General features: G+C 34.5%; 1 protein-coding gene across 8 annotated transcripts in view; it reads right to left on the bottom strand.

Moving 5' to 3' along the window:
- Positions 1-12,819, bottom strand: part of RNF111 (ring finger protein 111) — a 77,423-nt gene that overhangs the window by 14,341 nt on the left and 50,263 nt on the right. For 5 of the 8 annotated variants that reach the window (XM_010969441.3, XM_010969443.3, XM_010969444.3 and 2 more), the window contains exons 5-7: positions 10,291-10,485; positions 5,426-5,745; positions 2,250-2,508 (exon numbers count right to left, since the gene is read on the bottom strand). In XM_010969441.3, coding sequence (XP_010967743.1) covers positions 2,250-2,508; positions 5,426-5,745; positions 10,291-10,485 — 774 coding nt within the window. The remainder of the gene's footprint in view (positions 1-2,249; positions 2,509-5,425; positions 5,746-10,290; positions 10,486-12,819) is intronic. The other 3 variants (XM_045506245.2, XM_045506246.2, XM_045506247.2) reach the window with 1 other exon arrangement.

Genomic DNA, 12,819 nt, shown 5'->3' with positions numbered 1-12,819 from the left:
CCATATGATGATTTGACATTTGGATACTATGTAAAATGATTAGCACACTCAGGTTAATTAACATCACCTCACATAGCCACCACTTTTTTGTGTGTGTGGTGAAAATTTCAGCCATCATTATAATTCATTATCTAAACAAAGCAATTACTAAATACGCACTGTACAAAGGTGACATATTCTGCATTCCCATAACCATTTCCCTTCTCTATTTTATGTGTTCTTGCCGATTAAAAAAAAAAGTCCTTGACCTTGCTTCCTAAAAAGTTCAACATGTCATTTAAATCTAGCAATTTCACTCCCAGGAAGTTATCCTACAGACAGACTACAAACAATTTAAATGTCCATCAACAGAGGAGTAATTTAATATATAATGGAATATGATGATAGCATTAAAAACAATAAGCTAGATTTTTAGGGGCTAATATGGAAAAAAAATCTAAGATGTATTATTAAATTAAAAAACCCAAAAATCAAAAAATGAAAAAGCAAGAGGCAAATACAATGTTTCATATGATCCCATTTTTTTAAAGAGACATATATATATATATATATACACTTTTGTGTGTACAAAGAAGATTTCTGAAAGGTTTTATAATAAGCTATAAACAGTTGCTACCTCTGAGGTATTAGGATTAGTGGGAAGAGAGAAGGGTTTTTAATTTCTCATTTTATAAAAACAGATTTTAAAAAAGGTTTCTGCTGTATAGTACAGTGAATTAGGTTCAATATCCTGCAATAACCTTTAATGAAAAAATATGGAAATGAATATACGTATGTATATGCATGACTGGGACATTGTGCTGCACACCAGAAATTGACACATTGTAATTGACTCTACTTCAATTAAAAATTTTTTTCTCATATCATTCTGCAGTTTCCATTTCTTAGGATGTACATAAGTTGTTTTTATGATAAAAGTAAAAAAGTTTAAATCTAAAATATTTATTTTATTAGGACTAAAAAAGGAATGGATACACTCACAAATTGCTTTAATTTATTATTTTTAAAGGGGAGGCGCAGAAAACCACCCGTTTTGAGTTTCCAATAAAAGATGATCAATTAAAGATGAATAGCAACAACTAATACAGAATAGCTTGTACATCTTACCAGTGTTCACAGAATTTGCCCAATGGTCAATGATTTGCAAAAACTAACTCTGCTTCAAAACCTGCTTTTTACCTTACACTTAAAATTCTAAGTTCCATTATTGAAAAGATAAATGATATATCACCAGGTTTCACTGTACAAATTCTGGATTGACTCTAGCTGTGTACGTAGGACTTAGATTTTAAAGATTATAGTAGAAGAAGAAATCTAAGATACATTAACTGAAAATTATCCCTTGCATGTAATCAGAACAAGTAAATTTCCTTGCCAACTTTCTAGTTTACTTCTGGCATGAATTTTCAGTGTTTTTTTTAAACCAAAGTATTTAATAGGTTTCTATTTTATTATTAATCTATGATTTAACAGAGTAGTAAATAAATATTTGTTACACAGACTAAGGGTATTTCTCATTTCTTATGATAGCTCATAGATTTCAATTTTTTTAGAAAAGCTATGTCTGATTCCATTTTACTTCCTTTTTTTTTTTTTTTTTTTTTTCTCCCGACATTTTTTGTTTTGTTTTTAATGGAGGTACTGGGAATTGAACTCAGGACCTCGTGCATGCTAAGCATGAGCTCTACCACTGAGCTATACCCAGCTGCCCCCTTGTCTGATTCTATTTTAGAATGGAATGCTTGCATCAAATGAGTATAGAAACCTTTCTGCAAATGGCAAGCTTTCTATCAAGGAATTTTCTCTTTTGCCTCAGTTAAGCTTCAGCATTCTTAGTCAAAATTTACTTTCCTATGCATAGAAACAGCTACCAAACATTCAGATTTCCTTTTACTCCTAAAGGATAAATGTAAATTCCTTAAAATTTCCTTTTTAGAAATCTAAGGTGCTATTCAATGTACTTTGAGTTCATAGATATTAAAATCTAGATGTTAAAATGTAAAATAGACAAACTGATTTTTTTTTATTATTTTCATGACCTTTTAAAACAACATGTGCTCTTTTTACTTAGAAGACTGTTTTGGGTCTGTGAGGTAAAGGGAGGATGAAATGGGAAAATACACCCCATTCTTAGGCCAAGGAAATAATAAAAATTTATAAATTAGGATTATTGAAAGATTATTTCATGGAGGAGAATACAATGCTTCATTTATATGCCTCTAAGTTCTTCATCTGTTATTTATACTTACAAGGAGGTGGCATATAATGTCGACATGATGACAGTGAGGCTTGTGGAGGGGGCTGGGGCTGGGGCTGCGCAACCATGCTTGATCCATAACCATCTATTGACAGCGGCTGACTCGGGGCAGCAGCAGCAGCCTGATGGCCAAAGATTGCAGCTCGGGAAGAAGAAACAGGGCAGCAGGGGTCAAATGCAGATGCTCCATGAAAACCACCACTTCCATGACTTCTGATGCCACTGTTGCTCAGGTCTACTGGCAATGCCTGCTGTATAAAGAGGAACTATACTTTATCTTCCTAACATCTGGTCAAAACATTGTTTCATGTTATATTTCAAAAATACTCCTAATACAATCTAGAAAAACAGAACCTATGAATTTAAAACTGGTAAAAATTTTGTGTGAAGACCTACTGAGCACCAAGAAAATACTATGTATATCTTGAATTGTAAAAATTATTATATTATTGTAATAAATTAGAAATTTAATTTTTTTAAATTAAGCATGAGATCATGCTGTAAGATGAACAAAAGTTAATATATTATTTTAAGATCTGTTTCTCTTCCATTATCTAGATCTTAGAGAGAAAAACTTGAAAACCATACTTCCATATTCTCCTTTACCCCAAAATTCTGACTGGTAATTTACAACTCCTTTGGAAAACATAATTATACCACTGAAAACATTAAGGTTCCAGGTAAAACCTGTCTGTCCCGTTTTTAAACTGTACATAGCAAGCATTCAACTGAAACTGTAATAGTGCAAATATTATCCAAGATAACAACGGGCCTAAGATTATTCAAACCATGAGCTAGCTTTGCCTCATAACCTTTCTCACTTGTCAAAAAAAAGGGGGGGGGGGATTAAACCATGATTTCTTTTATTAGGAATGTGATTATATGATTTTAGGGAAGACCCATTTACTAAGATGGAAAATAGACTAGAGTCTAGATTCTGTTTCTACTCAAAAGTAATTAAGCTTTTTCCCCAGAGGACTTCAAAAACTCCTAAGTAAAAGACTTTACCTTCTATTCCAGAGCAGATTATAGAAACAGGATTGCTTCATTATATTCTTAAGTATTTTAAATACAAGCCTTTGTTTAGTGTTCAGTGTAGCTATAATTTTAAAAATGTGATCAAATAAAATAAAGATGTTACTATGGAATCATATACAGGAACTAACTGTTCAATACTGGAGGCTGAGGGGCTGGAGGTGAAGAAAGCTAGGTAATGCATTTATAAGAAGGCCAGGTCACACAAGAGAGTCCAGTGAGGAACCATAATGGTCTTTGTACTTTCAATGGGCTCCCAGCTCAGAGGATAGAGAAACAAAAGCTAAGTCTGGCTGCTAAAAGGGAAGGGGAGTGGTGGTACAGGAGAAGCTGTGGGAAGGTGAAAAGGAAGAGCTACTTTCATTTTCTATATTATGTGTCTACAATCAAGTAAGTAAATATCTGGCCTCTTTCTTTTGAGTTGGCAAATACAATGTATGCCCTCATTCTGGATAAATAAGGTTTAAGAATAATACTTTAAGATTGTGAATTATTACTTATGCTTCAAATTCTTTTTGTTCTTTCCTATTTAGGCTAAAATTTGGCAAATGGACTGGAATATCAACATACTATGAAGGTGAACAAATTTCCTATCTTCTTCTCCAGTCAGTATTAAGAACACTCCCAGAGAGTGAGTAAAGTAGGGTGAAGGTCCTCCTAGAAGGAACCAAGGGTAAAGTTAAAAGAAGAGAATAAAAAGAAAAGGGGAAAAACTAACAAAGAGAACTCTCTTCCTCACAATTCCAACAGTTCATTCAATTCTTATTCTAGAAGGAAAAAGGAGGATAAGCAAGATGGCAAATGTTACTTTACGTAGATTTTAAGTCATGCATAACACTAATTAAACTAGTCTCTCAAAAGAGGAAGCTATATCCAAAGGTGCAGTAGGCTATAGAGAGTCAGATGACCACTGCAATTCCTCTGTTGCCAAGCCTAATCCTTCCCAATCTTTCTCTGCCTATCTCCAGTCTGACTCAATCATAAGCACCAACACTTATAAATCCTCAGATCAGTTTGCTTTTCCTCAACTTCCTGCTGTGTCTACAAAGGTCTCAACTGGAAACTGTGTGAGGTGATCTCAAGAGAATGTGGCCAATTTCAGAGTCCTAGAAATATCTATATAAATCTCAAACTGTTCACATCTCCGAAACCTCACTCTTTGTTCTTCATACCCATTATCACCACCAAATGCCTGATCCTGCTGATAATTCTTGTACCCAAATACCTCTACTTAGAGATAAGTGATTAGGTTACATTTCTACTTTACACAAAACAGTAAGAGATTCTACCTATAATTACTCAAAATTTTTTCAGATGAAGCAAGTAATTTAGGAAAGGTCAGAGGGTCCAGTAAAGCAGTTCCTCCAAATTTCTTTTTAATTGTGCTTGGTTTTTTTTCCAAATTTCTTTTTGATTTTTTTTCCAGCACACTTTTTTTTTTAGCATATATGTCAGCTACAGTTTTACTTGCAAATTACCATGTTTTATTTTTTTAAAAAACGCACCACCTAGGTTTATCACAATTATACACAGAGACAACAGAGCAAAAGTTAATATAACACATAATACCTCACTTTCTGTACTCCATGTGATCACCAATACTAATTTAATATGACCTGACATTTCAAGCACTCACTAATAATAAACTAAAAACCTCATCTGTTCCTGAGAAACTATGTCATAGGTTTGCATCTGAGAAGGCTGTTAATTTCTAGATGAGTGGAGATTATAGGGAGGCTCCAGAATAAGAGGCAGAGGAGAAAAAACTAGGAGAATCTCCCAATTTCTCATGAATTAGTTTGGCACTGCAGTTTCAACTCTTTGCTTAAAATAAAATCCTAATGACATGTGTATTTAACTAAAAACAGCAAAAACCATTCCAGAATAAAAAATAATACCACTTCTGATTTTCCACATCCCTGGCCCCCTCAATTAGTTGAAATAAATACACCATCAGAAAATCCTAGATACTTAATTTTCTTAAAAAGTCAGAGATCACTAAATTAGGCCACTTTTGCATGGGCAATAAGAATGACTTACCTAGTATATAAAATTTACCATTAGGGTTTTATTTTTTTCCTCCTGAAAGAATCACAATTTTAAAAAATTAAGAACTCATCAATTTCCACATACCTGGTCATGGTAGCTGGTGCCAGAGCTAGTATTTGCTCCACAAGGTGCTTGTACTTGTGGAGGTCTTTCCACAGGGCAAGTAGGATCACTAAAGGAAGGAGAAACTGGGACAGCTGGGTGGGGAGTATGGTGATGGTGGTGATGATGCTGAAAATGGTGGCCATGCTGCTGAAAGCAACTTGTGTGTGGATGTCCTAACGCGTGGTGATTCTGTGACGACCCTCCACACGGTGAGTGCTGGGGACAGCAGGAAGGTAACCTTGGCATTGCAGGAGGGCCAGTTTCCGTTACAGCACTAGATGTAGTTCTCCTCGAGTCATCTTGAAATGAAAAAATGCACTGAATAATCAAATGATCAAATATCACTGTGTAAAAAATAAGTATATATTTCATATATATGTTTAAATGTGTATATGTGCATAAATAAGTAAATAAGAAATGTTTAGTAAATTCAAATGTCTGTAACTAATGATGTGAAATAGCCACATTCTTAATACACATATCATATAATTTCAGACAGTGATGTTCACTGGGATTTTCCTTAAAGCCTAAATTCTCCAAGAGGCTTATATTTATCACAACGTTTAAATGTGGCAATAGTTCGCCTTTTCCTAGGTCATAATAAATGACTAATTTTAAACTGCATTTTAAAAACTCTAAAAAACTATGCGAGTCCTTCCATTATATGTAACAAAGGCAAGGTTCTGCTCCTGAGCTTCATGAGCCTCTAATACTATAAAATCATCCCTACATAATGCCCACCTACTAATGCAGGTGGTAAAATCTTATCTTCTTAAGACATAACCACCCATCTCAGAGCATATCTGGCTAAGTAAGTCTCACAAACTTCCAATGTTCTTTTCCCTTCTTCTGGCTTCTAAACTCAGACCCAACAGAACATAAGAAATGGTAAGACTCTACTACGTGGAAAATTAAAGGTCTCTTTTAATAATATAGTGACTCATGTTGAGCAGTGGGGAAAAAAGCATGCAGTCAGATGGACCTGAGTTCTAATCTTGAGCCTTTCTAATCCTGAGCCTTTCTAGTAGTCCTGAGCAATGTGACCTTAGGAAAGTTATTTAACCTCTTTTTCACCTATTAAATGTAGCAATAATTGCCTTATACGGTTGTTGTTAGAAAAGATGATAATCTTCCAGGTATGAAACACGTGAGTCCTTACTATGCACTCTGCCACCTGCCCAGAGTTATTCTGGAGGTATGCTCTTCCACGACAGAAGAACAGCAAGTGTTCCCAGAAGGTCTATCCTAATGTTTCAAACTCCTCTAAAAAAACAGCACCCTTTCCTCAAACCACATATTATGTGGAAACTATATAAAATGGATAAAAATGGAGTCAAAATTTTTTACTTAAAAAATAAAAATTAGAAGAGTAGAACACTCAAAGCCCTGTCTTTCCCTTCCCCTACCCCAATGTGACCCCTGAGGCATCTCCTCAGAAGTCTGGAGTACCACTGTCCTAGCCTTACTTCTAGAGTAACCAATACCAGAGATACCCTGCTCCTGTTTGGCTCACAGTACTAGTAGCTAATTTCTGCTGGAATTACGAATCTTCTGGTTGTTTACAAATAATACAAAAATCCAATCAAAACTGGCTAAAACAATAAAGGGAATTTACAAGCTCACATAAATGAATGTGGTGGGGATGTTTAGGCTCTGGGTGATGGGTCTATTGCAGTTCACCTCCCTGGTAGTGCTCCTGGGTCTGCCCTCCCATCCTGGTCCTATCTTGCCTTTGCTGATTCTCTTCTGGGCAAGGTCTGTGATCTAAACCCGACTAAGGCAGTACCTCTACTCTAAATCTCTGTATATTGTTTTTGTTTTTCCAAGGTCCTAGTCTGGCCTATTTAGGCTAATTTCCTGAACCCTTTTGTAAAGGTTCTTAACTTGGGAGTCTCTGAACTTAGAAAAAAATTGTACAAATTTTTACTAATCTCTAATTGCCTCCTGGAATTAGTACTACCTTATTAGCATCAGTTGAGAGGTTAAATATTACAAGTAATTTGTAACAAAAAAAAAAAAAGTCAGTAAGTTGTTTACTTATAAATTATAGTAGATACATAGTTCTATAATTATGTCACTTTCATTCATTTTATTCCAAATTTCTTGAATAACCTGGACAGTTACAGTAAGCGTATGAGGAATGATCAATAGCCTATCTTAGCTATGCTGAATCAAACATTAAGTAGCTATTTCCTATAGGCTGTAATATCTGTAGAAATAACATTATTACAGGAACTTCCTACAACATTTTCAGGGTTGTATCTCTGTCCCCATATCAAAGTGTTATACAAGTAAATATCGTCATTTATTGTGTGTTACTTCAGAAAAGAAGACTGAAAACCTTTGGGACACTAAATCCATCCAGTGGATAGAATAAATGACCTTCATGGTTCCTTCCAACAATGATACTTTAGTTTTACAAATCCAGTTATTTGAGGATTACGTGTAACTCTAAGACTCAGGAGAAGAGTCCGTACCCAGAGCAAGAGCTACATGGACTGCTAGGACCACGACTGAAATGAAAGATCTGACATTTTTCTGTTTAGGAAGAACTTGCCCTCTTTGTCTTCAATTATTTCAAATACAAAGCACAATGACTATAATATTATAAATATCTTTAAGGCTGAACACATATTTAAGGGGTTAGATGATTAACAGTGTGGCCTCAAAAAGAAGACTGGCCTTATATTATAGCTCTACTTCTTAGGGTACAGTTTTGGCTTCTAATTAAATTAATACCTATTTTCCTACAGTCCAGAACCTCTGTGTTGCTCAAACAGGGTAGCAATCCAAAGTAAAGACAACTGAATCTCCACCTGTTCAAGAGTCAGTGACTAAAGAAGACTGCCATAGAGGTGAAATACAAAGATACCTGATTAAGTAAATAAAACACTGCCTTTTTATTAAAATTAAAAGTCCACAGAGTGTCCACTAAAAATTGATAATTTCTCTGGTGCCCCTGATGTAGTCTAAGTATCTGTATGTGCTTCTATCAGGTTTATACAGAGGAACAATTTGGCCTGGAACAAGGTTCTCCTACTCTAGAGAAATACAGCACGAGCAAGTCCATCCCAAAGGTGGTCATTAATATATAGAATAACATCATGACAAGGCCACTCAGGCAGTGAAGCTGCTACTTAATAGATTAAATGTGAATTCTAAGGGTTCTAAAAAAAGAAATAAACAAAAGCTTTGCGACTACCTGAAATAAAGCTGGGACTGTGTCACTTCATATCTAGATAAAAGGTACAAAGAGCATAGGGTACAAGGAGCTAGCAGGAGAAAAGTGTGAATGAGAAGAGTTCAAATCTTTGCCTCTAAGACTATTAACCTTGAAAGTACTTAAGTTCCCAGATTTCTTCAAATCTGAAATGGGAAGGGTAATATTAACAACAAGAAAGGTTTTAAAGATTAAATGATAAAACATAAAAGAACATATAAAACACTCAGTAAATTACTGGGGATAAAGTATGCACTCAATAAATGAAATAAAAGTTAACCTATTCACTTGTGCCTACATTTTTTCCCCCAAAGAATGTATTTAAAAGACACCCCTGGGAAATCTCCTTGGATACTGTCCTCAGTTTTCCAGGGAAGGGAGGTCTAATCCACACACAAGCATTTTCCAGTCTGTTCTATGTAAGTTATAAGGATATTGTAAGAATTAAATGTGATCTTATTAAAAGCAAAAAAATGACAGAAAAATATATAGTGGTTTCATTATTAATGGTGATTATTATTATTATTATTATTATTATTATTATTATTATTATTATTATTATTATTATTATTGGTGATACAGTCAACCTACGAGCTACAGGGTCTAAGATGTCCCTGTTAGTAAACAGCCAGTTCCCATCTCTGTGCTAGTGTCCAGTAGAGAAAGAAGGCTAGTTTAAGGCCCAGTTAAACTGCTGACAGAAAAGAACCAGAGATATCACTGCCAAATGAAACATAAGAAATAATCTGAGGTAAGAGCTAAAACTTTAAAATTCTTAAAAGAAAACATAGGAGTAAATCTTTGTGATCTTAGGTGAGGCAACAGTTTCTTAGATATGATATCGAAAGAATAAACAATCAAAAAAACTGGGAAAATGGACACCACCAAACTTGTTAAAACTTCCATCCCTATTTTCAATTCTTTTGGATACGTACTTAGGAATGGAACTGTGGGTCATACGGTAACTCTATGTTTAACTTTTTAAGGCACCATCAAAATATTTTCCATAGCAACTGCACCACTTTACATTCCCATCAGATAGTCACAAAAGTTCCAGTTCCTCTGTATCTTTGTCAGCCCCGGTTATCTTCTGATTTCCTGTTCTTTCTGTTTTGCTTCATTTGATTACAGACATTCTGGTGGGTATAAAGTGGAATTTCATTGTGGTTTTGATTTGCATCTCCCTAATAAGTGTGCTATTCACGTGCTTCTTGGTCATTTGTACATCTTCTCTGCAAGAGTACCTATGTAAACTCTTTGCCCATTTTAAAACTATGTTGTTTGTCCTTATTGTTGTGTTGTGCGAGTTCTTTATATATTCTAGATACTAGACCCTTATCAAATACATGATTTTCAAATATTTTTGTCCCACTCTGTAGGCTCTTTTCATTTTCTTATAATTTGCTTTGATGTACAAAAGTTTTGAATTTTGATGAAGTCCAATCTACCTCTATTTTTCTTTTGTTGCTCGTATTTTTGGTGTCAGCCATTCAATTCTCCCCATCCCTTTCAGCTGAACTATGATACTTTGGTAACTTAGGCTCTTGCTAACATAGCTAAAAATCTTAAAAACAACATTTTTTCTAACAGAGAGCCCCTCCTAGCCCATCTTCTTTTTACATACCTCCTGTAGAAATACCAGTCATACTGTTGCTTGTAAGAGTAGCTGAAGTCTCTGACACTGTGGAGGGTTGGCTACCAGTGACAGCTGAAGCAGTATCAGAGGCCTGCTCAGAGGTAGATGGATTTGTATTATTAATGGAAGCGCTTGTGGTTTGTGATTCCATTCTTGCAGAAGTGGTTGGTACTACAGTAGGTTCTACAAAATACAAAATGTTATTTAGCATTTCAAAACAAATTAAGTAATGGGTTATATTTTAAACCAAGCTAACATTTTTATGATAATTATTAAAGCCAACTTTTAAAATACAAACCCTCCAATAAGTAATGATATATAGTAAACAAAAAAGAGCTTTCATAAAGTTAAACTGCAACATTAAAATGACATGTTACTAAAATGACATGTTACTGCATTTTTAAAAGCCCAATACATATATATGCATATTCTAATAATTCAGATGATTATCATAGTTTTGGGGGGTAATGATTATGTAAGTTTTCTGATCTACCACAAAGAAAGAGGAAAAGTAAAAGTCCCTCTGTTGTGTTCATACACATTGTTACAGGCTGTTATAACAGTATTACAAAATTGTACTTTCTTTGCTACACCATGGATTCTAGAGTCAGACTGCTTGGATAGCAATGCTGATTTCACCACTGACAGTATGATCAAGGATAAACTACTTAACTACTCTCTATTTCCTCATCTGTAGAAGTGGGAAAGTACAGAATTCCCTTCATAGAATTGTTTTCAGGATGAACAGAGATCACGTATATAAAGTATTCTATATGATGCTTTACAAATAGTAGTCATTTAATAAACATTAGCTATGATTTTCAGTATCTCCTTTAATTTTTCACATGCCTTCTTGTATATTTTCCAAACTTTTTAAAAATATTCATCAGTGCCTTTTAATAAAAATTAAAGTTTCTGAAGTAGAAACTAAAAGAAATTTCAGGCAGATGCTGACTTATGAGTTATATTTTAAACTGACTGTTAAATGATTATGTAAAATTTGAGAAATGGGAATAAACCTGTCCAAAGCACAGTCACAATAATTAGACCTGAAAAGAAGAGATTCTTTAAATGTGATACAGAATGAGAGGACAAACTATGATATACAATGCAGTGTGGCAGGCTGAGTCCTGAAACACAAATAGTACCTGTTAGCCTACAGGGGACACTGTACTTTGGATGCTTAAAGAAATATACTTGCCTCAACATCAAACAGGGGAGGGAGGAACCTCTGTTCATTTGCAAACAGTTTATCTCAGTTTCTCAATCTTAGTGGCATTGACATTTTTGGCTGAATAGTTCTTTGTTGGGGGTGGGAGTAGGCTGTCCTACGCACTGTAGGACGTTTAGCAACATCCCTGGCCTCTACTCATTAGATGTTAGTAGTACTCTCCCCAAACTGTGAGAACCAAAAATGTCTGCAGATATTGCCAAATGTCTCCAGGGGCACAAAATGGCCACGCTGGTCTGATATACTTAAGTTTGGGATTTATTTTTAATAAGATAGAAGCCTTCCACTGAGAGAAACCAATAAGGAGAAGGGGACATTTACTGATCACTGGAATATTTTTAAGCTAAAGGTGAAAGTATTCTAGTTGAACTAATTCTAGTAGGTTAAAAGGCTACTCTGTCACTTTTTCCTGCTTTACTGGATGGCAAATGTCACATGGGAAAACACACACAAAGTTTCCCATATAGTCATCTGATATTTAATTAACTGAATAATCTTCAATTAATATCTATTATGTTAACCACTGTCTTATAGATAATTTATAGTGCTTCAAAATAAAAATGAAAACACTGTTGAGTGAACAAGAAGAATAAATTCTCTCTTCATAAACGTCTTAATTTCAAAGTACTGGTACTCTGAAAGTTATGATTATCCAAACTGCAAACAGCTAATTTAAGAGCTGATTGCACAAGGTCCCTAACTCTACCTACTGAAGGTATCCTTTTTCCAATTTATAGCTAACTCCGAAAGCTAAAAATATTCATATATGGCTCACTGTCTCCTTAAGATTGACCATTTCCTTAAAAAATGTAACTGTTAGTATCTAAAGATAATTCTCAATATGAGGGAAAATTCACATATGTATTCATGTATTCCTACTTGCTACCACTTTCCCTAACCTCCATTTTACAACTCTAGCTTTGTTTCCTCACTTTCTTTACTGCAGTTGTAAGCCAAAACAAAACACTAAAGCTGAGCAGCACAAAAAGTAACTGTAATATTACAATGAAAGATAACGTAATTTTAAAAGCAAATTCAATGTCTCAAATAACCACTATTAACCATTTAAATTCAGCTATACTGCTTTTCTGTTGTCTGTATTTTAAAAGCACCACTTCTATTTTTCATAGTCAAAGTATGACAATAGTATTATAAATGAACGTAACAGGTAAGTCTGAGGATAAACTACCACTTATATAATTTTTTTTCTAAGAAAATCACTACCAAGCAATGAAGTAATAATCAGAAAGAACTTTAGACACAGTTTACAAACCAAGGTTATTATG

The sequence above is a fragment of the Camelus bactrianus genome, chromosome 6, assembly GCF_048773025.1.
Source record: "Camelus bactrianus isolate YW-2024 breed Bactrian camel chromosome 6, ASM4877302v1, whole genome shotgun sequence".
Lineage (NCBI taxonomy): Eukaryota > Metazoa > Chordata > Mammalia > Artiodactyla > Camelidae > Camelus > Camelus bactrianus.
The sequence above is the reverse complement of the archived record's forward strand: the minus strand, read 5'-3'. Positions and strand labels throughout refer to the sequence as shown.